This window comes from Sciurus vulgaris (genome assembly GCF_902686455.1).
Source record: "Sciurus vulgaris genome assembly, chromosome: 10".
NCBI classification, from domain to species: domain Eukaryota; kingdom Metazoa; phylum Chordata; class Mammalia; order Rodentia; family Sciuridae; genus Sciurus; species Sciurus vulgaris.
In genome coordinates, this window is record NC_136470.1 from 10,399,065 (window position 1) to 10,425,195 (window position 26,131).

Here is a 26,131-nt window from a genome sequence, read left to right on the forward strand (position 1 = left end):
ACCCCACAATCATTTCAATATGGGCAAATAAAAGCATTTACCAAAATCCCATACCATTCCTGATAAAAAAAAAAAAAGTTCTCAGGAAACCAGAGAGAATTAGAAACCTTCCTCGAATCTACAAAGGACACCTTTGAAAATCTGACAGATGACATTTCAACAACTGATGAAAGTCAGCTTTCTTCTAACACTGGGAACAAACAAGAATGTCTTCTATAGTATCAATTTTATTCAACAATGCACTGAAAATTCTTGCCAGTGCAATAAGGCAAGAAAATAAAATAAAAAGGGGATGGACCGCAGTTCAGTGGTAGAGCACTTGCCTCACACACACAAAGCCCTGGGTTCAATCCCCAATATTGAAGAAAAAAAAAAAGAAGAAGAAGAAGAAAAGAAATAAAAGGCTTCCAGATTGTTAAGAAAGAAGTATAACTGTCTTTATTTGCATATGACATGACTACTGAAAAAATCTGAAGAAATTATTAAAAAGATTGGAACCATTGTGATTAGCAAAGCTGTGCAATACAAAATTAATAGACAAAAAAAATTTCTGTATTTATATATACTAACAACAAATAGATCAGACCTTGGAAATAAATAATCAGTAGAGATAGGATAAAACTTTCAAGTAGACTTTTCAAAATCCTTATACAAAAACTGAACTTTGTTCCATACTTGAATCATATAAAAAAATGAACTCAAAATGGAACATAGATTTAAATGTGAAAGATAAGACCATAAAACTTCTGGAAGAAAACAAGAAAGTCTTTGTGACCATGGGTTAAGACAAGTGTCCTCAGATACAACAAACACTAAGAGCACAAACCATAATAGGAAAATATGACAATTTAGACTTCATTTAAAATTAAGAATGACTATGATAAAAAAAATTAAAACTCCATAAATTACTGTTATCTAGAATACAAACTTGAAAACACATTTCATCAGATATATAATGACAAAAAACAGTACATGAAAAGATGCTTAAAAGCATCAATCATTGGTAAAATTCAAATTAAAACCACAAAGTGATTTCTGCTAAAATGGCTAAAATTAAGAAGACTGACCATAGCAAAGTGTTGGTAAGGACTGAGAAACCTGAACTTTCATACACTACTAGTGGGACTGTAGGTACTATAACCAATTTGAGAACATATTTATCATTTTCTTGAATAGTTAAAACAAAAAATACACCTGCTATTATGATCAAGTCGTTTTATTTCTAGGTATTTACCCAAGAGAATTTAGAGCATGGGTCAACACAACAGCTTGTGCCTTGCTGTCTGGAGCAACCCAGACTGGAAGCAACACGCACATCGGTCGAATGTAAACTGATAAACATATGGTAGTATGCAACTTGGCAACAAGGAGTAGACTCTGGATACACACTATTGATGAGTCTTCAAATAATTATGCTGAATGAAGAAACTCGAGTAAAAAGTACATACCACCTGATTGTATCTATGTAAGATTCTAGAAAATATAAACAAATCTGAAATGAAAGAGAGCAATTAGGCTGCCTGAGGACAAGAAGGAAGGGATCTCAAGGGCAGAAGACAGGATGACAAACATTTATGATCTTGATTGTGGTGATTTCATGGGTGTATGTGTATGTCAAAACGTATTAAACTGTATACTTTAAAAATATGCAGTTTTATTATATGTTTATTATACCTCTATAATGTTGTTGATTTTAAAATAGTACTGAGGAAGGTGAATGAGCAGGACTTGGCGAATGACCTTATAATGGTGTAGGAAAGACAAGGGAGAAGTTATAACTGATGAAGACTCCTAGATTCCTTGAGAAATGGTGTAAACTCCTCCACTGTGCATCTGTTTACTGTGAAAACTATGCACCAACCTGGCCAGGGCTTAATTCTACTTGCTTATTTCACTCTCCCACACAGCAGACAATAGGGTTGCAAACACCCAACTAATCAACTGCTCATTTGTTCCACATTTAATTATTGATTGCTTGCTTTGAGCAAGGCTCTGGAGTAGAGTCTAAAAAATAAGTGTGAACAATCTCCAGTTACCTGCTCTATGCCAGTATTAGTCCTTTCCTCACTTCTCTTGCCCTCCAGTGATTTTATTTTAGCCACCTGGTGGCAGAGGGCAGGGGCTTCCCCAGCACTTCTTTCTTCCCATTCACTCATGTGTCCTTTTGCTCACTATTCATCAAAATGTCCTTCTAAGCTACCATGCAGGAGTTGTGACCTTATTCTCTATCTGCTAGCATTCCCACCAGACTTCATTGACAGTGGTTTTCCTTTGAACACAAACATACACTCTAAGCGTCTATATTCTTCTTTCTTTGCCTTTTCTTACTTTATTCCACTTGGAGATCTGTGCTGGCAACTTAAGGCAGTGTGTGGGATAACATGGAGAGAGGTGCTAACCAAGGGCTGGCTGCTCTGAGACAGCCAGTGACAAGAGTCATTATCACTGCCATCCCTGGAAGTGCTCCAAGTCCCTCCTCCAGGAAGTCTGCAGCCATCTCCTGCTCTCCAGAGTAAAGCCTGCCCTTCAGCTTCCTCAATACTCTCTGGGGTTGTCGTGGATTCACTTACAATAACATTAATGGGCAAGAACTGCTTTCTTCCATTTTCTATTCAACGGCATCACAGGTCTGAGGCACTTTTGTGGGCTCTCTTAGAAGTCAGCCCACATGTTCCAAAAGAAAGTGTGTTTACAGCTGCCAATCAACTCACCCTCCATCACTCAATCTTCAGCCTTCCTAAACAATGTTCTTCACAGAACAGCACTCACCAAATAATCCTAAGAAACACAACCAGAGCTTCTGGATATCATTTTGTGATATGGGCAAAAATAATACCCAAGGATGGAAGCTAGAAGCCAGATGATCACACACCTCTTATTTCAGAACTTAAAAAGAGGTCCTTACGTAATAATAGCACTCTCTAATTTTCAAAGTGCTTTCATATCTTTTAAACAGCTTCTGAGGAGGATGAGGGCAGCAGAAATCCCACTCCATGGGGGAAATCAGAAAAGTGGAAGAAGAGGAAGTACAGTTAAGAGCTGGTGTGGGTCCAGCAGTGCTCTCCCAGCAACAAGGACCCCTGGAGTTTTCTAGTGTGTGGTTTCCCTACACTCTCCCCTGAGCCTCAGAACCTAATATCACTCAAAGAGACTGCAGAAAGGTTTCATCATTAGCCTGAGCTCACTCAGCTACTAAGTGGCCACAGCCAGGACTCAAACAGAGCAGGTCTTTCAACTCTAGGACACAAGACACCACTGACAGCTTTGGAACCAAATGAGTTACAAAATCATAGACTGACTGCTGGAAAGGACAATAAGGACAATGCAGCCCAACCCCTCACAGGAGGAAATCAAAGCCCTGAAATGGAAGTGATTTGCCCCAGGTCCTGAAGATTAAGAGGCAAGCTCCAGACTTCAGACCCCACTGCTCCTCCCTCTGCCTACTACATCTATCTCTAAAGTCAAGGCCTAGATAAAGGTCTGGAAATCCTAGAACTGGGCTGTGAAATGGCTTCTGGAAGCTCCCCATTGCCACCAAAAGTCCACTCTCCTTTACTCTCTAACTCCTTCATGACACTCATTCAACAACCAAACCCAAACAAGAGTGCCGGTTTGCGTCCAAAACCACAGCTTATGACTGTCATTTCACGCTTATCTTCCTGCTGATCTGTGCCTGGGGCTATTGTGGCAAAGACTGCTTCCACTCCATGGCTCCTTATTATACCATGAAAATTTCCATGAAAAGGAAACACCTCCAAACAGAAAAAGGGGAAGGACTCAGAGGCTGGCAGATCTTTCTGTGTTCTGTGTTTGACACTCCCAGCTGAAAGCGAGAGCCCCTTACCTCCTCACCATGAGATAACCAAGCAGAAGTCCAGGACATACTCAACCTATCTGCCTGAGTGGCCCAAGGACACAGGTAAATGGTCCATCATAACCTTCACACACACACACACACACACACACACACACACACACACACACACACACACACATGAAGGACCCTGATCAATTATTTGTTACTTCCAGTATAGATTCCTCCTCTCTCCTGTCCTATCATCAGGGCAAACCTAACTGATAATATTGAGTGCCCTACAGGCAAACCTCAGGAGTCTGAAACCATGAGGAGGGACATCTTCCTGGAACACACAGTGCAGCTGCTGTGCTAGCAGAAACCCAGGATTCCATGACTTCAGTGAGACTCCCACTCCTGCTGGAGGCTGTGGCAATGCCACGGCAGTCACAGACACACGGTCACAGCTGCAGCTGCTGGGCTTAGCTAACTACAAATGACCAAAAGAATGAGAATGAGGCTTTTTGCAGACGTGAGCACCTAGGAGCCTCGCAACTCACCTGGAGTTGTGGGTCCGGCAGTTCCTGAAGCCTGACAGGCTTGCTCCTTTTTTCATGACAGCTCAAGTCCCAAGAGTTAGGTGGAAAAAATGACCTTGGAATTTCCATGATGTCCACTCCCTACATCCTGACAGGGGCAGGATCTGAAGTTTAGGAGCTGAGTTCAAGGGCAGGAGGCAGAAGAGGCTTGAGTGTCTCCAGAGGAATCTGGGGACCCTTGGCCCCACCTTCACGCTGCCTGAGAGAGGGGAAGAACTAGAAGATTACAGAGCCACCATGAGATTACCAATGCTTGCTTCCTGCCCTCACCAATGTAGGCAGAGTCAGAACACAAGACCTGAAATCCTACACACGTGGACTCTTATCTCCATCCTTATCCTCACTATAAACTCCTCACTACAGAACAATTTAGAGTTATGACTATACTGCAACTGCCCAAAAGCAGACACTACAATGTGAAAAAATAATAAAATACTCCAAAGAGCTAACTTTCCATTTTATTCTAGTCAGTGATTGAACCAACAAATAGACAATCGTTTTGGAAAAATAATCTAAAATCTAATTACATTACACATTCCCAGAACCTTCAGCCATGTTCTATATGGTAAAAGAGAAACGGTTCTGCATACAAGGTAGCTAGCCCAAGCACTGCCACTGTCTATAAGACAATGCCTCCTTGCAGTGTTTACATTTAAAGGATGTCCCCCATTTGTGGTTCTAATTATACAATCTCTGCACCTACAAGCTGGTATCAGCTTTACCTAAGCACCTCTCTTCCCTATAGAAAAGCCTTAACTTTAAGCACACCAACTTTGCAGAAGCGGAAGAGATGACTGACACCCGAAGAGGAGGAATTTAAGACATTTTCACACTAGAATACTCTTTACTACAAAGGCTGCAAATCTACAGAGATCTGAAGAGACCCAGAGAAACAGCTTCCAGGACAGACTGTGCTCAGTGCTGTAAAACAACGAACACCATCCACAGCAGTGTCCTCACAAGGGAAACAGCTGCTTTCCGTGCCCCCAGGGTCATCCCGGACCCTGGGTACCTCCTGGTCATCTTCTGACACCAGGCAGTAAAGACTGCCTGTGGCTGCCAGCTCCCAGTCCCACTCCACCAGGTTTTAAGGGAGGAAATTTGTTTTCTTGTAGTATACTTAAATGGAAGAAAAGTGGTGGCTTTTTTTTTTAATTGCATTTTTGTCTTAACCCTGTATTTACAAGTTTTCTACAAAAAGAACTTGCCTGAATTGGAGTTACATTCTTTGTCTCTGTCTCTCTCAGACACCCTCCCCTTCCCCCTGTCAGACAGTGGAAATTTCCACTGAAGCTCAGTGGCTCCCAGTGGGCAGGGGAGTAGAGGAGGGAGGGGGAGGGGAAAGGAGGGCTGCCCAGCCTTGAAGCGTCTTGGAGCCTTTTTGTAGATAGGAAACAGATCTGTTTGGAGTCCAGTTCCTAGACTGTCTTGGTTAAACCTTTCTGGATTCAGGCTTCACGGAGGCAGTAAATTATTCACCTTAAAACAGAGGCACTGTCTGCATGGAAAAGCCCCATTTCTTTTTATATCTGTTGGATCTCATTTTTAAAACCAATAAACCTGCAGAAGAATCCTTACAAATATTGGGGTACTGCCATTTAAAAGAAACCTCCCAGGACACAACAGTCTGCCATGAAACAGGCTGCAGCGTACCTACACTCAGGAATGGGGTCAGGATGCTGGCTTTGACTTAGTGCTGGCAGGAAAGCACAAGAACATGGAAATGTTAGCTAACGGGAAAACTACAGAGGAGAATCAATCTAGTCTAGAGGTGGTGCCAGCGCTCTTGGAGTAAACTGCAGATACATTTGGGGAGCGAGTCAGTAAAATTCCACTGATTCACCATAGAGTCAGTTATTTTTATCATTCTGCTTACCCGTAAATAGAAGGGTATCTTGTATGTAGGCCAGCAGAACTTTGCTATAAGCACCTATCCAAATTTTAAAGCAGATGAGAATGGAAAAAGAAGGGGCGAAAAGAGGCAAGAACCCCTTTCACTACTGAAGAATTCTTATTTGCAGGCATCCAGAGGTTAGCCCAGTCTAACAGCAGTAAAATCGGACCTGGTAAAAGGAGTCCAAAGCCATTGAGGCAGCCTTTTACAACACACAGAAGCCCAACACTGAAATATGGACCAGCTTCTTTCCTCTACGGTTCCCCCTGCTGTCCTGGAAATCTCTCTCTGTCCAGCCCCATCTAGTGGAAAGAGGATCTCAAAGAGTGTGCAGCCCTAGAGGAAGAAGCTGTGGTATTCAGGCAAAGGGGGACTTGTAAACTAGCACTCAGTAAGCCACCTGCTCCTTTCCAGGGTTTAAGAAGCATCAACTCCCACTGTTTCTCACCGTATGGGAGATATCCTTCCCCTTTTAGACAGCAAGGAATATAGTAAGCATCTTCACAGTGCTGACCTTGCCTTCCCCAGGGAGTAGACAAGCACATCAAGGTGGGCACATAAAAGCACAGAGGACAGTTCATGAAGAGGCCTGAAAGGGACCAAAGCAAATCGAGAACAGGGAGCAGTTCCTTGCTCTCCTAAGACCCCCACCTATGGCTTGGGCGCCAGGGGTGAGTGAGGCCGGAAGCTTCCATCTGGAAAGCTGATTCGGGAGACTTAAAAGTCCCCAACCACCCCAAACAGCAGGGGAACCCAGTCAATTTCACCCTGTTTTTTAAGTTCACATCACCTGGTGGAGGTGAGGAGTACCTGGTGTGAGACAGTATCACCCTTAGGGAAATAGGAAAATAGTGTGAATAGCTTTTATTAAGGTGTCTGAGATATTGTCCCCATCCCTGATAAGGATGAGCAGACCCAGGTTCCATTCTGCTGCCAGGTAGAACACAGACTAGTATCTTTATAAACAAATTTAAAATGATCCTCAGGTGAACATGAATGGCCAATCTACTTCTGACCTTCAGAGATAAAGAATTGAGTAAATTTCTGTGGACCAGACTGGGAACTTAACCAAGTTGTTAATGGGAAAACAAGTTCTTAGTTATTAACAACACTTTCTGGAACATAACCTATCTCTAAAGCAGGGACTGACCAAATTAATATTTGGTATTGTAATGACTATATTTTTATTTTTGGCATAACCTGGAAATAGGCTGATAAAATAATAAGTATGGCACCATTTCCAAAGTGTCCCCTGCTGGAAGACAACCGTGATAACCCTAAGGCAGTGGCTCTCTCCTTGCCAGGCACTGTCTATCCTTTAGCCCATCTGGCCTGTGTGCAGCAGGGGGCTGATTTGGAGAGGAGGTGGGGATAGAGAATGGCAGTGGCAATCGCCCAACATGCTGGGAAGCTAACTGTGACAGAGAAACCTGATGGTCAGCCTGGGTCTGGCCCTACTGCTATGAGGCACCTTCACACACAGTCCCTTTGCTGGTATCTATGTTAGTACTAAGCAGCCAAGTCCCTAATTAGACAGAAAATTCCTTGACACCAGGAACCATCCTGAGACCTATGGATACCACTAGGATAGACCACTTCTTCTTGTGAATGTAAAAATAAAAGCACATGATACCAGCAATACCATAATGGAATGTGGATTCTCAGAGGGCATCCAGGCTCACTCCATGAGCCAGCTAAAAGTGTTTCACAAACCAGCATCAAGATTAAAATCGGTGCCTCGCCTAAACTGTAGATATATGTCATGGTCTCCTGGGCTGCTAGAAAAAAGCCAAAACTTTGACTGCTAAATGCATAAGTGACAAGTCCACTCTGTTTCTTCTTAAGTATTTTTTAAAAGTGAGCCTTCCCAGCTTCTAGCAGACCCAGGCACATAATCCACTTAATAAATGTCTGCAATGTCATTTTGACTATATGCAATACACATGAAGAATTTACCAACAGAAGGAAAAGATGACCAAGGTCAGTGACTTGGGGGGACTAGCCAAAGCCAAGAGAGTATCCAACTAATTTCAAGCTCCCATCAGGACACACCACTGGATTCCAACTCTCTATCCAGTTATTAAAATAAACTTGCCCTCATATGCTCAGTGACCAAAGGTCACTGGAGAATATTCACAGATATTACAAAATTAAAAGGCAATATAGTCAAAGGGATTTAACTGAAGGGCTTCTCACCATTTATATGCCAGTGCTTGTGAGTTTTTAGATCATGCAAGGCTTTGTACACCTAATTAATCACATATCCCATTTTTGTTTTGTTTTGTTTTGTCTTAGAGCATCTCTATAAACTAGTGTTTCAGAGACTACGTTTTGAAAAAGAGTACCTTTAAAGCAAATAAATACCAGACACTGACTTGTCTTAGAAAAATAAGCTTAAAACCTGAACCTCATCCACCACAGCTGGGTATCCCATTTCTATGTCTGAACAACACAGACATGTATGCTGTCTCTCCTTTGTTGAGGACAGTGAAGTGAGAAACAAAAACAAAAACAAAAAAAACAGAAATAAGATCTTTAAAGGCCAATGAACTAAGTGACTGTTAACAAGTCCTTGGTGAAGCACATGCAGTTGTGGTCAGGAATCCAGAGTATAGGACTTCCTGAATTTATTCTACCCATAAAGAAAAGAGTGACCCCTGCCACACACACACACACACACCCCATACTCAGCACTGCACACAGAGGCCTGAAACTAAAGAGTTCCCGTGGCGGTGCTCAAAGCGTGATCCCGGATGAGCACCATCAGTGTTCCCTAGGCACCTGTTAGAAGCGCATATTTCAGGGTGCTGGTCATACTAGCCCTCAAAAAAGTCCAGTCCTGTGCTGGGAAAAAGGGAAGAAGGACACCCTGTACCACATGGAAGAGGAAACTGACTCTTCTCCCCGTGCATGCAGTGCCTTCCACCTGAGAACCTGGCTAATAATTTCCGGCCAGATCTTACCCGCTTCATTTATTTTTGTTTCTTTGGAAATGGGGTCTTGCTAAGTTGCCCAGCTTGGTCTTAAATTCCTGGGTTCAATTCATCTTTCTCCCTCAGCTGGGACTACAGGTGCCTACCACTGCACCTGACTTATATTCTCCTTTTTAAACAAAATCATAGCCTTGTTGTTAAAGCCCATTTGTGCTTAAGTCTAGGAAAAGGAAGGAAGGAAGGAAGGTAGGCAGGCAGGCTGGTTATCTAGACCCCTTACAATCTCCATCCCTCACTGTCATGATTGTGGAAGAAGCCTAGCCATTGGGTATGTCCTGTTGCCTAGCAATGCTCAGGTACTCTCTTCCCAGGTGCTCTCAAGAAGCTGAACACTAACACAAAATAATGTGAGGCAACCAAAAGAGGAGGTCTATAGCACATGCCACATCCCAGCAGAAGCTGAAATGCAATAAGAAAGCCTCTATTGAGGTATGACTCCACAGAGGCCCCAACATGCACTTCACCCGCACACAACAGCAAAACAAGACTGAAGCAGTGTTCTGTCCACAAAGCACATCAGCAGATTACCTTGCTTGGACCCCAGGACAATATGAATGGGAAGCTGGAATCAGAAAAGCTAAGTGACTTGTTCACCACACAGAGCTGCTGAGTACTGGAGGGAGAGTGGCATCTTCTGCCCTGGGCTTGCCCTATTGTGCTAAAGACTGATTCCCATCTTCTCTAATACCCACCTAGGAAACCCAACAAAACATGAGAAGATTCTTCCCCCAAACCAAAACCCTTAGGTGTAAAAAAGACACCACTGAAGCTGAGATAAACTTCAAACCCCCTCCACACATTATTTACAAAACTGCCAGTACAGAAACTGATCACTAATCAGAGTGGGTAAAACCATATTTCTCCTGTGGATTAGCTTTGCTCATGTACACTGGTCAGAAGAAGCACATTTGCTTCTCTGCAACCTACATACTCACAAAGGATGTGCTGAGCATGTGGACACACGCTGTTCACCGAGGTGTTTTAAAGGCAAAAGTTAACGAAAATGCCAGGGACAAAGATGTTCAGGTTGATAAGAAAAGCCTCCCATAAGACAGCTCATCAGCCTGCTGTGTGTAGGATGGCCTATTTTGCTCTGATTATAGTCTACCAAGGGCCAGCATAACTGCATCCTATTTACAACATCACACTGCCATGATGCAACCTGAACGACACCGGATACAAGAGGAATTTGACTGTGAAATCATAATTTCTAAGATTGATCAGTATTCTCTTCTGAGTCCATCGAAGACATCTTCCATGTGCTTTGTGAAGAAACTTACCCCGCTTTCCTGTGCTGCTGACTGTGGGCGGACATCTTATAAGGAAGTGCTCGCTGACCCAGGTTTTCCAAGTTCCTCACTATGGCTCCTCTGTCCATCAGTGCTTCTATCGTCCGTTTCAAAGCTGCAGCAGTCTCTGGCTGGTTTTTGTTTGTTTGTTTTCGTTTTTAAAGAGAAGTAAAAAAAAAAGAATCATCACAATCAATATGAGGACTAGAATGATTAAGTACAGTTAATTCCAATCATAACAGCTCTACTGGTAGGAATCTCTGGGTTAAAGCAACAGAATTGGTTTTGGTAACTTAAAATAAGAGTGTGAGAGATGTTTATTATAAGGATATGATAGCTCACAGATACAGGAAAAACATGGAGAACCAGGCTTCAGAGAGTTCTAAGGCCAGAGCAGCTCCAGGAATCTGAGAGGCAGGAACTAATGAGTGGCTTCTTCAGAACACCTGAGTCAGGTACAATCAGTACAAATCACTGGTCAGTCCTTGTATGTTATGACTCGAAGTTCAAACTACAGAAGAGCATACTGTTGTCAGAACACCTTAGATGACCATTCTACCAAAACCATGGTCAGTGGGACAAGGGGTAGTTCCCCAAAGAAATATTAGAAGATTATAACCAAAAGGGGAAAGGATAAGATCCAATCTATGCCCTCATGGAATTTACAATCTAATAAAACACATGAAAGAAGATCAGAAAGCAGAAGAGAAGAGTGGCAGAGGGACCAGAGGGCTCACAGAAGGGAGAAATGCATTCAGCTGGGAGAAGGGCCTTATTAAGGAAAGCTTACTCTGCAGGAGCCCTGAAAATGAAGACTGGAGATGGAACACACAACAGACCAGACACTACGTACAGGAACAAGGGTAAGAAAGCATGAGGTCACTGAGGAAAGAGCAGGAGTCCCACAGGATGAGATCAGGTTAAGGAGGGATGAGAAGACAACAGACTGGGTTCAATGACATAAGTAATAAAAGCCTGTAGTAAAAAATAAAATTCAGCCAATATAAAATCCAATCACCCAGAGATAAAAAACTTCAAACATCTGAAGGATTTCCAGACATCTCTATATGCACATGCATTAACAAAAACAACGACAACAAAAAATGTAGGAAGATACTTCACTGTAAACCTGGAAAATCCAACTGGTGCCATGTGGAGAAGGAGGGTAAGCTGTGGCAAAAAAGGTCACCACAATCTGATGGCTGGAGAACAGCACTGTCAGCAGCTAACAGAAATCTGGAGAAGCTAGCTGGGGACAATAAAAAATGAATGGCTTAGGACAAGCTGAGTCTGAGATGTCCATGGCTCCCAAGGTTGAACCCCAAGATAGAAATCTTAACTTCAAAATACAGGTGGGTTAGAGATGCATGTTTTACAGTCATCTATGAGGACGGCTGCTGGAAGCCCTGAGGAGGGGAGGAAAAGAGAGAAGATTAACAACAGAACCCTGGAGAGCACACACATCAGAGAACTGACAAGAGGACTCAAAAGTCAACCAGGAGGAATATCAGGGTCTGCCTTGTCACAAAAAATTAAGAAAAGACCTCCAGAATGTGGGGCTGAGAATGAAGATAAAGAGCCATAATGTGGTGAGTGCAGGGGCACTTAGCAACATGTTGTCCCAAGGTAGAGGTGGGACGGCAATGACAGGGAGAAAGCATCAGAGTTCGAGGGGCAAGCAAGTCTAAGCAAAGTGTTTCAGGAGAAAAAACAGGTGAGAGGAAGACAGGAGTTAGTGTGGAATGGATCAGTCAAGAGGTTAAAATGTAGCATTTTTAAATAACTAGGACAATGACAGCTCTGATTCACTGCCTGACTGCTATAGGTCTGACATTGGTCCAGTGTTTTATTATTATGTATTTAACCTTCACCAAGAAATAAAAGTAAAAAAAAGGAGCTGAGAAGGTTTACAGACTTGGAATTGAGCTTCTAAGCGATGCTATGCCAAGGCAGCTAGTAAGTGAAGAGCCCGTGGCAAGGAAAAAGAAAACAGCCAGGGGAGGCAGGAGGCGTGGCAAACAGGACCTTCTCAGAACTAGGGGAACACCACAAGCAAGATCTTAAGTACAGGAGGGAACTGAAGAATAGTTCCCTGTGGCTGCAATGATCAGAAAACTGCAAAACAAGTGTCATTTTGGTGACCATGGAACACCCACTATATTTCATAAATTTTCTCTCTGACAAATAGCGCTAAGACATTACCAATGCACTATTAGCTTTAAGTTTAGAAAAGTTTCACTTTCGTTTCATGGTGTAGTCCACTGTTGACTTAAATAATCCCCATTCAAATGTTATGTTTATATATTTAACCAACCTTATGATAACACACAATTTTCCTGAAAACAATAAAATCAGGGATCAAAATTTCTTCCCATTAACTATGTAAAGATTCTATGGCTGTTGCTCATTATGATGGTATCAAGTATATGCAGTAGTCTAATCACATGAAAACAGAATTCTCACATTTCGGTAGTTCACAAAGACATTTTCATATCTCTGCAGAAGCCTCATTATTAGCAGCAGGATAATATTTCATTTCATTAAAGATGCTGTTTCTTGACCTAGCATTGCATCAATTAACTTATAAAACAGTGGATGTACAGTCTATCCAAATAAAGATTGGGTGAGGGATTAAAACAAATTACTGATTGCTTAAAGTCTTTTGATTAGTTACCTAAATCATAAATTTTAATTTAGGCTTTGCTTGATTAAAAAGGAATATCTCAAAATTTCATGTCTTGTTTAAATTCCAAATGAATTGTTTACAGCATGAACTAGGGAGTACCCGCTTCTGAAGTAAAAGCTTGTGAAATAAAAAAGATTCTACTTTTACATTTGTCCAAAAATGGGGAAAGCCTGCTTGCTTAACAAGAATATAATTTATGAAAATATCAAAATACATTTCTTTGACTCTGGTATGTCAAGGTCATGTTGAAGACTGCTTAAATGGTCACATTTGACTGCAACTTTAAATTAACCCCAAATTCAAAAAGACTGAAAGAGGAGAAAAAATATTTCCTGTATATTAGGGTCACTCACCATGTCCCATATACCCTACCTCACAATAAAACAGGATCAGCAAACCAGAGCCCACCGGCCAGATGCAGATCACTACCTGTTTTTACAAATAGTTTTACTGGAACATGGCCAATTCATGCATTAGCATAATGTCTAGGGCTGATTTTGTGCTTAAAGGGAGATCTATAATTAACAGAGACCATATGGCCCAAAACCTAAACTCTTTACTATTCAGAAAATCCCTGTTTTGCATTGTGATGGGTTGAAGAAGTTGCTAGGGCCTCAATCCATTCACCCTAAAATGCACCAGATAACCACGAGACTGGCCACTTACTGAGGTACAAAAAGTGAATGCCCCAGAGGATGGGCCATCAGGGAGACACACAGTGTACCACCTAATGAATCCCAACAGCCTCAACTTACCACAGGGCTCAGAACAGATTCTATACTCACCATCCCATCCACATGCTCTTAATATAATCAACCCAGGTTGACAATTTCAGCCTACCTAATTTGGTGAAATCTAGAGATCCAAAAAACTGAACACTTAGACTAGGGGTGGAAAGTCTATTTAGCACAATTTGTAAAAGTCTATGGCTTATTGAAAGCAAATCATCTTGCTGCCATGATTCTGATGCAAGGTCTCTGAGCCATTTAATTCCATCTATTTTAAGTCAAGCAAGCTTTGTAATGAGCTTTCCCCACCCAACTCAAAGCAGTACTCCTGTGACTTTCCTCCAACCTACCAGTACATTAATGAAACATTTGGCAAGACATATAGTGGGGTGGGGGGGGGGGGGACTGAGTGAAAAAAATGTAGAAAAGAAATAATGAACGTGAACTAGAACTCACTGCCAGGGTAGTGACTATAACAGTGAAGCCAAATTACAATACTAGGGTTGTCCTATTTAGTACCAAAATGCTGTTAATACTGATATCATATCCAGAATTCATCTAGTAGAAGTGAACCTAAATGCAGTCATGCATGACTTCATGATGAGAAATGTATCATTTGGCAATTCTGTAACTATGCAAACATCATAATATGCTCACACAAAGACAACTATGCCATCATTGTCATACAATCTTATGAGATCACTATTTTATATGCAGTCTGTCACTGATGAAATGCCATTATTCAGTGCATGGCTATATTAAACATTTCATATATTCAGACACCAAGTTCAAATATACAAATATAAATGTTAAAGTTACATTGTTCTACAGCATGATTTCAGTTATGTGTGGAATCTAAAAGAGCAGAACTCAGACATGAAGAGTAGGATGGTTGTTCCTAATTTACAGGGGGAAAGTGGGGTAGAAAATGGGGAGAAGTACCATGTTAGTCAAAGGGTAAAAGGTTTCAGTTACGAGGGATAAGTTATAGTGATCTATGACATGGCACAGTGACCAAGTTAATAATAATGTACTGTACATTTCAAAATTGATAAAAGACTATTTTAACACAACCAGTCTAGTTTCACATTATGTACAACCACAAGAATGCGATCCTAATTGGAATGGGTTGCACTTCATGTATGTATATGTCAAAATATACTGTCATGTGTATCTAAAAAGAAAAAAAGTTACATTGTTGTAAGTATTCACTGGTAAGGTAAGATAAAGTATAATTCAACTTAACAGTATTTTAAAAAATTAAAACCATTTTTTTACATTAATTACTAAAATGACTGGAGCCTTTAGTATACAAAAGACAAAGAAAACCCAACAGCTAACTTCAAATATTTGCAGGTATATTATGTAAAAGATAAGATTTGTTTTTTGATTTGACCTCAAGGGTAGACTAGAATCAAAGGGTAAAATTTACAGAGAAACTGTCTTTGGGTTTTACAGAACACACACATTTCTAAAAAATACAGCTGTATGAAGATGAAATCAGCTCCATGTAAAGAACTGGTTCTCCATCACCTGAGATACACAAGTAAGATACTGGATGGCAGTCTTCAACAATATTTGCTGTGGGTGGGAGGTTGAACCTGACCACTTCTAAATACCCTGCAAAGGATAGATTCTTCTCTATTCTTGTACCACTCATCATTCTAAAGGGCATTCGTAAGTAACTGCTTATTTGAAAACTGCGACTGTGTGATGGTGAAGAATATGTAGTCCATACTAGTGGAAGTTGGTACCACTGGATCCAGATTTATGTCAATGAGCTTGCTCTTTTACACACTACAGCTGGCCCCTGAACAACAGGATTAGCTGTGCTGACACCCCAACTACAAAAATTGAAAATCCAAGCCTAACTTCTAAATATCCCCAAACTTAATACTAATAGCCTTCTGTTAACCAGAAGTCTTACTGTATTTGTGTTACCAAACACAAGGAATCAAGCTAACATATTTTTATGTTATATGAATTACAAACAGCAAAACACATGAGAAATGGCAGAGATCACTTTTTACTGTACAGAGGAACTGCTCACATGGTGACTACAGCCACACAGCGCTTGAGCTCACTACAACATCAACGGGAGGTAGCTAGGAAATTACAGAATTACAGTGTGTTCTACTTTTATGCAGTTATGATTCAATATTGTACCTTTACATTTGTTCACGATTCTCTTTTTCTTGGCTGAGAACGGTGCCACGTACAGTCTAAATATGTGCATGTATAAATTTTAACTCTTTATAAAAGATTTGTGTATACTTTTGGGTATTTGATAAAACACTTATCTAAGTATTTATGACGTATTTTTTTCCTTTTTTCTATATTTCCAGGATATGTGGTTCATTTGAGCTTTTTCAACTGATCACAACTTAAAAAAAAAAAAAAAAAAAAAAAAAGCCTATAAATGGACCTATGCAGTTCAAACCCATGTTGTTCAATGGACAACTGTATGGCTTCCATAGTGCACGAGTCCCTAGGGTCCTCAGACAGTATGCTGAAAACCACAGTTCTAGAGATTCTAACAGGAAGTTTCTATAATAAAGATGAGAAAAAGAGGTGCGAAGAACAGACGGGCATCTTGCCGTAAAACAAAATCCTCTAAATAAAGTTATTTTAACCAATAATTCATGGGAGGATCAATGATTGATGCTTAATCTAATTACATATACTTACGTTGCAGAAAAGAAAAAGCCAACAAATTTATCTTGTTGACTAGGTTCAAGGGCAAAGAGAATTTTGAGCCAGAGATTCTCAGAGCACCCAACTAGCACAATACCACCCTCCACATCCAGAGGGAAATTAAAAATACCTGGATCCCACAACACTTAAGGGCACACGGCAGCTACCTATACCTTGCCCTCTTCCAGACTGCCTCCTACTGAGCTGTAGGACCCCACCCGAGCAGGTAGAGCCAGGACAGAAAATACAAAAACCTGTGAAAATGTAAAGGCAAAAAGCTTTCTCATTCTTTGCTAAATTTTTAAGGTTTATCTCTTTTAAAAATTTCCTTTAAATTTTTTTCAATATAGAGAGTATTCCTGGAAATTCTGCTGAGAATTCTTATAGCAATTTGGAAAAGAAAATCCACAGCACTAACCTTTCTACAGTTAAGAGATCTCCAGGGGAATGGCAGAAATTCTGCAAACAGCAGACCTTGGAAGAACAGTGGACAGCCGTCTACCCAAGTGTGTGAAGTTTCAGCCCTGCCTAAGTGTGCAAAGCCCCACTGACACTATTTACCCAAGAACCGTTTGAGCACATATTTTGACTCCAGAACCCCTTTTGCCCCACAATTTGTTAAAACATCAGTTGCAATGTTCTAGCTAATTAAGGATTAAAAAATTATCAAATGCAGAAGCTATTTAAAATCAGAATGTCATCCATAAGGATGAGTTCCTAAGAAATGTAAAGACACCTAAATACATGTTTAAACATGACCACTTACCTAAATGGGGGTTACTATGCACCAGTAACTGAAGTAAACTTTTATACACCTTTTAAAAGTCAAAGACAGAAAACTTAATTGCTCTACTACTTTTCCATGAATCATGGTTAACAGGCCAGGCAATAAATACAGAGTAACTACTAAACAAAAACTTAACAAGTTTTAAAAACTGGGGGAGTGGGAGGAAGAACAGACAGAATCAAATACACACCAAGTGTACTAGGAAAATACTATAATGCAGTGAAACTTGTCTCATTTTATAAGCCACTGTTACATACTCTGCAAAAACAAAAATACACCAAATTTTAAAAATAATGTTCGACTGAATTCTGTAGATTCATAGTTCAGACTTAACAAAGGAGCACTTAATTGTTAAGGCTATAGAACCCTACAAATTGCTACGTATATATTACATATTTGGTAATCAATATGGGGGAAATAAATGTAAGAGATTTTATTGGGGAGCTACTGCAAGGTAACTTGTATGGCACAAGTGAGTCATACAGGAGTTACACACTTCTCTCCTCCAGCACAGAAGGGAGCAAACTGAATCATCTCTCATGGACACACCAAATTCTGTGGGTAACAGAAACAGAAATTGAGCCTTATGAAACTGCCATTGTGGCCAATCAGGAGCAGTCAAATACTGAACATGTTTTATGGCTGAACTTACTATTTATCTGGAAATATTCTTCTCAAAGTGTCGTTCCCCAGACAAGTATGTCCAAATTGCTTACTGTGAAACCATTCTCCAAAATATGTGAAGCAGTGAATGACACAGACATGAATACAGTCATTGGGAGAATACTAGTAAAAGGCAGATGGAAACACAGGCAAGACTGCAGTGAAAAGGCAACCGTGCTTTAAGAACTCAGATGAAGAACTACTTCTGACTGTTGATTAGAGAAGGGCCTAAAAAATGAGCACCCTTGAGAGGTGCAAAGAGGGCCACTTAGGATATTCACCAAGCAGGTCTGGATAACAGTGGGAATAAGAGGAAAAAGACTGAAACATTTATATTTGGGGCAGAAAGGATATGAGCACTGTTATTTGGTACATGTAGAAGCCATTGATTCTTTTCAACCCATGGCAATAGTTTGCCTAAGACTTCAGTTTCTTCACTCACTCACCTACAATGTTGGTAAAAATGTACTTTCTGGAGGGCATGTTTATATTTTCAATCCCACCACATCTAAGAATTTAAACAAATTATTATATCCAAGTACAAGGTTGTAATTATAAAATTATTCACTGAAAGTTACAAGGACAATGAATACATAGAAATCTGGGTGTTCATCAATGAGGGGTTCAATGAATTATTTTCATTATTGAACAAGCAAAATGTTTTTATGTAGCCAGAGCATTGAACCTAATTATCTGCACAAAGACATTTTAATAAGAGAAATCAGTATGTAGAATATAGCCACATTTTTTTTCCCCAAAAGGAAGAACTATGTGATGTACACATAGATCAAAAGAAGTATGGATCCTTCTAGTCTTCCCTGGGTAATAAACAAGGAGTCTTCTTTTTTTTTTTTAAAAAACACTTTGTGCTATTACCTGATTTACAATAAACAACAAAAGGTTGTTTTAGAAACAAAACTTTCCAAAAAACTTTGATACATCATAATTTTATATTATGATACATAATTTTGTATACTTATGGATTGTACTTATTTATGGGATTCCATTAAGTATATACAATTATGTGTCAGTTTTTTGAGTTTTAGTATATTTCAGTACATATGCACACGGTAATGATCAGATCAGGATAATTAGCATATCCATCATCTCAAAGATTTATCATTTCTTAGTGTTGGGAACATTCAAATTCCATTCTTATAGCTACTTCGAAATGTAAAATAAATTACTGTTAACTTGAACCACACTGTGCTACAACACACCAGAACTTAAGCCTCCTCTATCTAATTGTATTTTTGGACCCTATTACCAGCTTCTCTTTATCACCCCCACCCCCCCCACAATCTCCCTGTCACTCCCAGACTCCACTATCCACCTCTGCTGCAATAAACATGGAATAGCAGGTGTCTCATTAATATGCTGTCTTTCTTTCATTGAGATATATACCCAGAAGTGGCTACATATACCCATAAAAACTCATAGTTTTTCTTAGTGAAATATGTTTTGGTATCACATGGTAATTAGCTGTCATTTTTTGAGGAAACTCCATGTCATTTTGCATATGGCTACACGAGAACCTTACTCCTTTGGGCACAAATTTAGTTTCATTTAATTTTTTAAAGATAAACTATTTTGTGACTTATGTGAAGTCCTAGATTAACACCTAAACACTTAGAATTCATTGACTCCATATCCACATAGTTTTTCAAAAATAGAGAAATATTGTACAGAGATGGCTTGCTGAGGCTCCTGAAAAAGCCTCGCACATTGGTACCTCTAGCAGTCAGCTACTACAACTTCTCACTCCATCTCTTGGGAAATCAGGAAAAAATTGGAATCATGAAGTCAGGTGCTCAGAAATCACTGACCCTAGAATCCAAAACCAAAGGATGTGACAGGATCAGGCCAAGTCTGGCTCTGGCACTACAGTGGCCAATGAAGCCAAGGTGATAAGGAAAAAAGGAAGAGCTTGCCCATTCTATAGCCATGCAGCTAGGAATAAGATTCTGGGGACCCGGGAAATTCAACATGAAAATACGTTCTTTGAGGTATATGATGAAAATTAAAAAACTTGGAAGGACAGAATGGGAAAAAAAAAAAAGGAAAAAAAGAACAACAATCTGATAACTAGTACAGTGGCTGATTTAAGTACATATTAATATCCTATGACCAAGGGTCAAAAATTAGAGAGTCATAGTTTTTCTTAGTGAGGTAATGGTTGACTGAATTTGCAAATATAAAAAGCAGATAAAGTAACTTTATCTACAAGGCTGGCAGAATGCCTTTATGTCATAAACCAGACTTACCCATCCATGGGGCCCATGCAGCAAGCCCATGTTGAGCCATCAATATCAGCACTGGCATTAAAATGCTATAAATTAATAATTTAAAGAGCTACTGCACAGACAAGTCATGATTACATGAAATTGACCCTTGTATGAATTTACTAGTTGCCAGTTATTTATGTGCCTAGAGTTAACATTCATCTACGCAGTTCAACCATAATGCAGTTCCTGGAGTCTTGAGCCAAAGAATAACATTTAAGAACAAGTCTGGGGCTCACCTGCATAAAACCAATCATTTCTTTCACAATTAAATCACAGGAAAAAAGGTAAAGTCACAGTGGAATTCCTCAGCACACACTGCGATCAGCTGGGAGCCTTATAAATGAGGATGCTTTTTTTAAAACATGCTGTACCATCTGAGGTTGCATCTTACCCTCAGAACTGTCCTGGGGATTCAAAATTTCTGGGCATTAAGACTTGTTAAGTAAAAAAAAAAAAAAAAAAAGACTTGTTAAACCAGGTGCAGGAGTGCACGCCTGTAATCCCAGTCTCCGGAGGCTGAAGCAGGAGGATCTGGAGTTCAAAGCCAGCCCAGCGAAAAGCGAGGCACTAAGCAACTCAGTGAGAACCTGTCTCTAAATAAAATACAAAACAGAGTTGGAGATGTGGCTCACTGGTTGAGTGCCCCTGAGTTCAATTCCTGGTACCCACCCCCCTCAAAAAATTGGGCTGAGGATGTGGCTCAGTGGTTGAGTGCCCCCCACTTCAATCTCTGGTACCCACCCTCAAAAGAGACTTGTTAAAGCTCCCCAGGTGCAAATAAACATTAGAATTACAATCTTAATAGGAGCTGGCTGGCTTTTCATCACTCCAAAGACGTATGACTCTGGCTGAACTAAAATTCGTAAAGGATTTTAAGCAATGATCTTTTACAACTCTAAGTTAAGGAATGTGAAGGCTCATTTTTTCTCAAAGCAATACTGCAGTTCTCCCTGAAAGTGTAGTGGAGACATGGCAAACTCAATGGGTGACTACTGGTTGTAAATACCACTTCATTGCTGGAAACAACGCCAAATTAAGGCACTCATGCTTGCTGTTCTGAGGACATTCTGAAGTCCACAACCCTCTTACAGGGTTCATTTCTATCTTTCTCACCTGCCTTCCAGAAGCACTTACAGATGAATAAAAGAAGTTGAGAAAAGGGAAGATTGGCAGGAGACCTGGTTACTATGGCAGCAAGTAAATGAAATGCCAAGCTTGTGAGTTGGACAGCAGAGTAGGAATTGTCAGGTAGACATTACTGAGCTATCTTTCTTATTGATTGCTCTCCTTCATGCACATTCCAGTCTCCTTCCTTCACCTTGGATTTCAGCCTCTTCACAAGAGGTGCTTGAAGGAACAGTACTGAATCCTTTCATTCAAAAGGGATGACAGGGGAGGTTAAGAATCAACCAGAGATTTGGACAGTGAAAATAAATGGTTTATAAGTAAATTCTTTTGAGGTTCTGTGAATCTTCTAAATGCCAGGTCAAGGCTTAACAAAAACATCAGTAAAATGACTGGGTTAAGAGCTTTTAAAATATGCATTGACAGAATCAGAAATACAGGTTTGGGCAAGAGTCAGATTGGCAGGCCATGCTGACCCAAAGTGAACAACAGACCCAAAGTGGGTCCACCAACTAGTCCACTGCAGCAGTATTAAATTCAAGCGGTGGGAAGAAGGCCTTTAACTGATTGCTGTGCTCTGAAGAGCAGGGAAGAGGAAGGGTATAAAAGCACTAGTTATAGGAATAAAAGCATTCACTGAAATTCACCTACTTCATAGAAGTACCTGTAATCCCCTGGCTATCTCTCTCATTCTATACACATCTTGCAAATGTAATTTATAGAATCTATACTGTTTACTAAACAAAACTCCTCAAGGTCTTATACATCTTTACAAGGTGACAGAAATGCAAAGATCCTGGAACACAGTACTTGTTCAAAAAATGTTTGATGAAAATTTCAAGTGCAAGAGTTAAGAAATGAGCTGGGCTTAGTGGTGCATGCCCGTAATAACAGAGGCTGAGGCAGGAGGATGGCATATTTGAGGTTAGCCTGAGCAACTTAGCAAGACCGTGTCTCAAAAAATTAAAAAATTTAAAAATTTTAAAAAACTGGGGGATGTGGCTCAGTGGGTTTAGTACCCCCAAAACAAAACACTAAAATATGTAAGTTGGTAACTGTTTAATCCAAATGAAAGGGAAGAAAATACAAAATAAATTCATAAAATACAAGATCTTAATTGCAAAGAGGAAGTTTCTTTTAAATGACAGATGTATAATAAAATTAATATACATCCTATTAGTCAAAAACAGATGTGAAGTAAAGGACCTAAGGATAAACAAAGTGAAAAACAAAAACAAAGGTACAGTCAGACACACTTAATGGTGCTTATAAATTTCTAAAATCCTTGGGACAAAATTAAAAACTCACTCAATACCTCCTAGAATGTATAGGGAATGTTACAGTAATAAAACCAGATTCTGAAAAGTTATGAAAACTTCTTCTGCAAACAGGCAACTACAGGACCCAACGGGGGGGGGGGGGGGGGGTGCTGACATAGGATATGAGATTTCAAATGGGAATTGAAAAGGAAGCAAACCTAAGGGAATGGCAGACTTCATTTTGTTGCACTGATTTCTCGATACCACAGCCTAACATTAGCAGTGTCTACCTGGAGTACTGAATTTAACTTGGAGACTGCACGTGAAAAAGGACCAATTGCCTCAAAGTTGTTTAGGGGTTAATTAAAAAAAAAAAAAAAAAGGACAAGCTGGTAAAGGATCCTTATCCTATGCTACACACTATGGTTTTGTGTCCCACAAACTGCATGTGTTAGAAACTTAATCCCCATAATTCATATTTGAAGAGCCTCTGGGAGGTGAATGGATTACCAGAGGAGTGGCTTTGGTATGAAAGAGAGCTGTCTCTGGCTACCTTGCTCCATCTTGCCATGTGATGTCCTCTCCATGTCCTGATGTAGCAGGAAGCCCCACTAGATTGGGGATAGGGGGCAGATGCTGACACCATGCTCTTAGACATCCCAGACTCCTGAATCACGAGCTAAATCAGTCTCTACTTTGTATAAATTAGTTTTTCAGTTATTTGGTTTACAGCACCAGGAAATGAATAAGATAACATACCAGGGAATGGAGAATAGTAAACCTGATTTTAAATACAAGGAATACATTTATTTCAAATAAAGGAAGGAAAAGATGACACTTGAGGCAAAACTTGGGTTTGAAAGTGTGAATAAGAAAAACTCCTTAAAATTAGAACTGTCAGGGAGAAATGAGTGTTCTTGGGCAGGAATGCTAATAATTAGTTCTATTTCTTGTGGGTAATGACTACCTGCACTTGCTTCAAAATTACAACTGATTACTACTGTGGAATTCATATTTACCGATTTGCCTACTAGAACTTATTTGTAACCTCCAAATCCATATTTCCCAGCACCTTTGCAGCCAACTGAATGCATGCACACATGCAGAATGTCTTCTGTTGCACACAGCCCCAGGTGAGGACAAGCAAGGCAGCTTTCTATTTTCATTTCTCTAATACCATAAACAAATGTCCTTTTCACAATGTTTGCAATGCCATGATTTTTGCATTTGTCTGCTTTCTGTTGGTGATTTCACTATTCACAACACCCCCAACTGTAGTGAAGTACTGTCTAGTGTTCCTAAGCACAAGGCTGAGATGTGGCTTCAGGAGAAAACATGTTAGGTAAGCTTTATTCAAGCATGTGTTGCAGGGCTATGGAATAAACAATATGTTACGAATGCCACCTTTAAACAGAAACACACATAATACAGGTTAAGGATGGATCAGATGATAAAAATGAGTGCACAGGAATATGGCCCTGTATTTGCCCAACGGACAAGCATTCAGTGTTCACAGTAAATTTAGAGAACCTAAGGACTACAAATAAAAATCACTACACTACATCTGTTATGGATTGAGTACCCAGGGATGATATTCATGCACTGTACAAAAACCAATTATATAGTTTCCAAGGCCTTTCTAATATGCAAATAGTCTTCATAGTTTTGCACTTAAAGAGAAAAGTAGAACTTTAAAACTCCAACTTTCCTTCTGGTAGTCAACATGCTGTTTCAGCGAAGGACAGAAAGGGGCAATAAGCTCTGAAATTTCACCTTTCAAAGGCTAACTCAAGAGTGGACATCAGGACTTCCAGACAAGCTGTAGTACTGAACTCAAGCATCTAATTATGCCCCCTCTAGAAAACCTACCATAACTACCATAAAGAGATCATTTTTCAGTTTTATTGAGGTATAAGTGAAAAAATATATATATATTCCAGGTATACAACATAATATCCCACTATACATATATATTGTGCAGGATTTTTAAGAAACAGTCCTACAAGAAAAAAAGGGACAGAGGGGAAAAAAAGGGGCAAAAGTATCATTTAGGAAGAAAGGAAGTATATAAAAAGCAACAGTGGGGAAAACCAATAATCAATGATATATACAAGAACATAGAATTTTGAGTATCTGGGAATTGATCTGAGCACCTCTGAAAGCAGAAGTTAAGTGTGGGACTAAACTACTCAAGAGTTGGTTGAATGTTGAGAGGGCAGTGGGATCCCTGGGTGCATATTTGGAGTTTTAATTCTCTGAAATGGAGGCCACTTGTACAGCCACAAAGCAGAAGTGCTATACCAAAAAGGGATTATGGAAGAAAACAGCATAGTATGACTACCGAGATCCCTCTGTTCTTTCCCCACAGACTCATGGGGGTGGGGGGAAGGATTTTTACCCTTCAGTTTAAAACTCGTCAACAACTTCCTTTAGAGAATCTAACCCAGTCTAAAGACAGGGAAAGACCCTACAAACCACCAGGCCAAACATGGAAGATAATAAGCTCTTCCAACACATTCAGAGCACTTCTAATTCACCTTATTAAATATAAGCAGACAACCAAGATCAGCACACACCTGAGAAAAGCCCTTAGTACAAAAACCAACACAAACTGAACAACTGTCTTGGGAGTAAATAATGGAGGAGGAAGACACTTCAATGTCTTCAGATATAAGATATAGCATCTACTAAACAAAAAGCAACAAAGATTCAGGGAGCAAAGGAGCTTAAAATTTAAAACCTGATAGAAATTTAAAAGATAGTTTATAAACTCTAGAAAGAGCAAAAAGAAATGAAAATTAAAAGATTTAACAAAAAGTACCAGTCTAGGAGGTCCAAGAATTTAAAGTGGTTCCAAAAAGGAGAAAACAGAACCATTACCCCAGAATTGAACTGCCATATTGTAAGAGCCCACTAAGGGCTGATACAACAAAAAGAAAACTTTCATTACAACAAAAGCAAAACTTTCATTAAGGCATGTAATTATGAAATTCGAAACGTAAGGATTGGAAACTAGAAAAATACTGTCCTGTGTTTACAAATATTTTTCTAGCTTCTAGTCTGTGTTTTGAAAATGCTGTCCAGTTTATAACTCCATATTCAGGCAAACATTATTAAACATTCTAAATGAAAATAATTTAAGGAGTTACAGAATTTGGGGGAAAAAAAGAGTGTGTTAATATTATCAGCTTTCTCATAGTTGGAGAAAGTATGAACACAGAATGAGGAAAAGTTAAAAAGAAACCATTGGTGCTGGCTAGAGCTGTAGTCATCAGTAGCTCAGTTATGTGAACTTCATAGCTCCATACACAGAGAGCAACCACGACGTCCCTGTGT

At 39.9% G+C, this 26,131-nt stretch overlaps 1 protein-coding gene across 1 annotated transcript in view; it reads right to left on the reverse strand.

The window, feature by feature from the left end:
* MRPS6 (mitochondrial ribosomal protein S6) overlaps positions 1-26,131 on the reverse strand; it is a 72,934-nt gene that overhangs the window by 12,549 nt on the left and 34,254 nt on the right. The window contains exon 2 of the mRNA XM_079154946.1: positions 10,560-10,699. Within this exon, the coding sequence (XP_079011072.1) occupies positions 10,560-10,699 (140 nt within the window). The remainder of the gene's footprint in view (positions 1-10,559; positions 10,700-26,131) is intronic.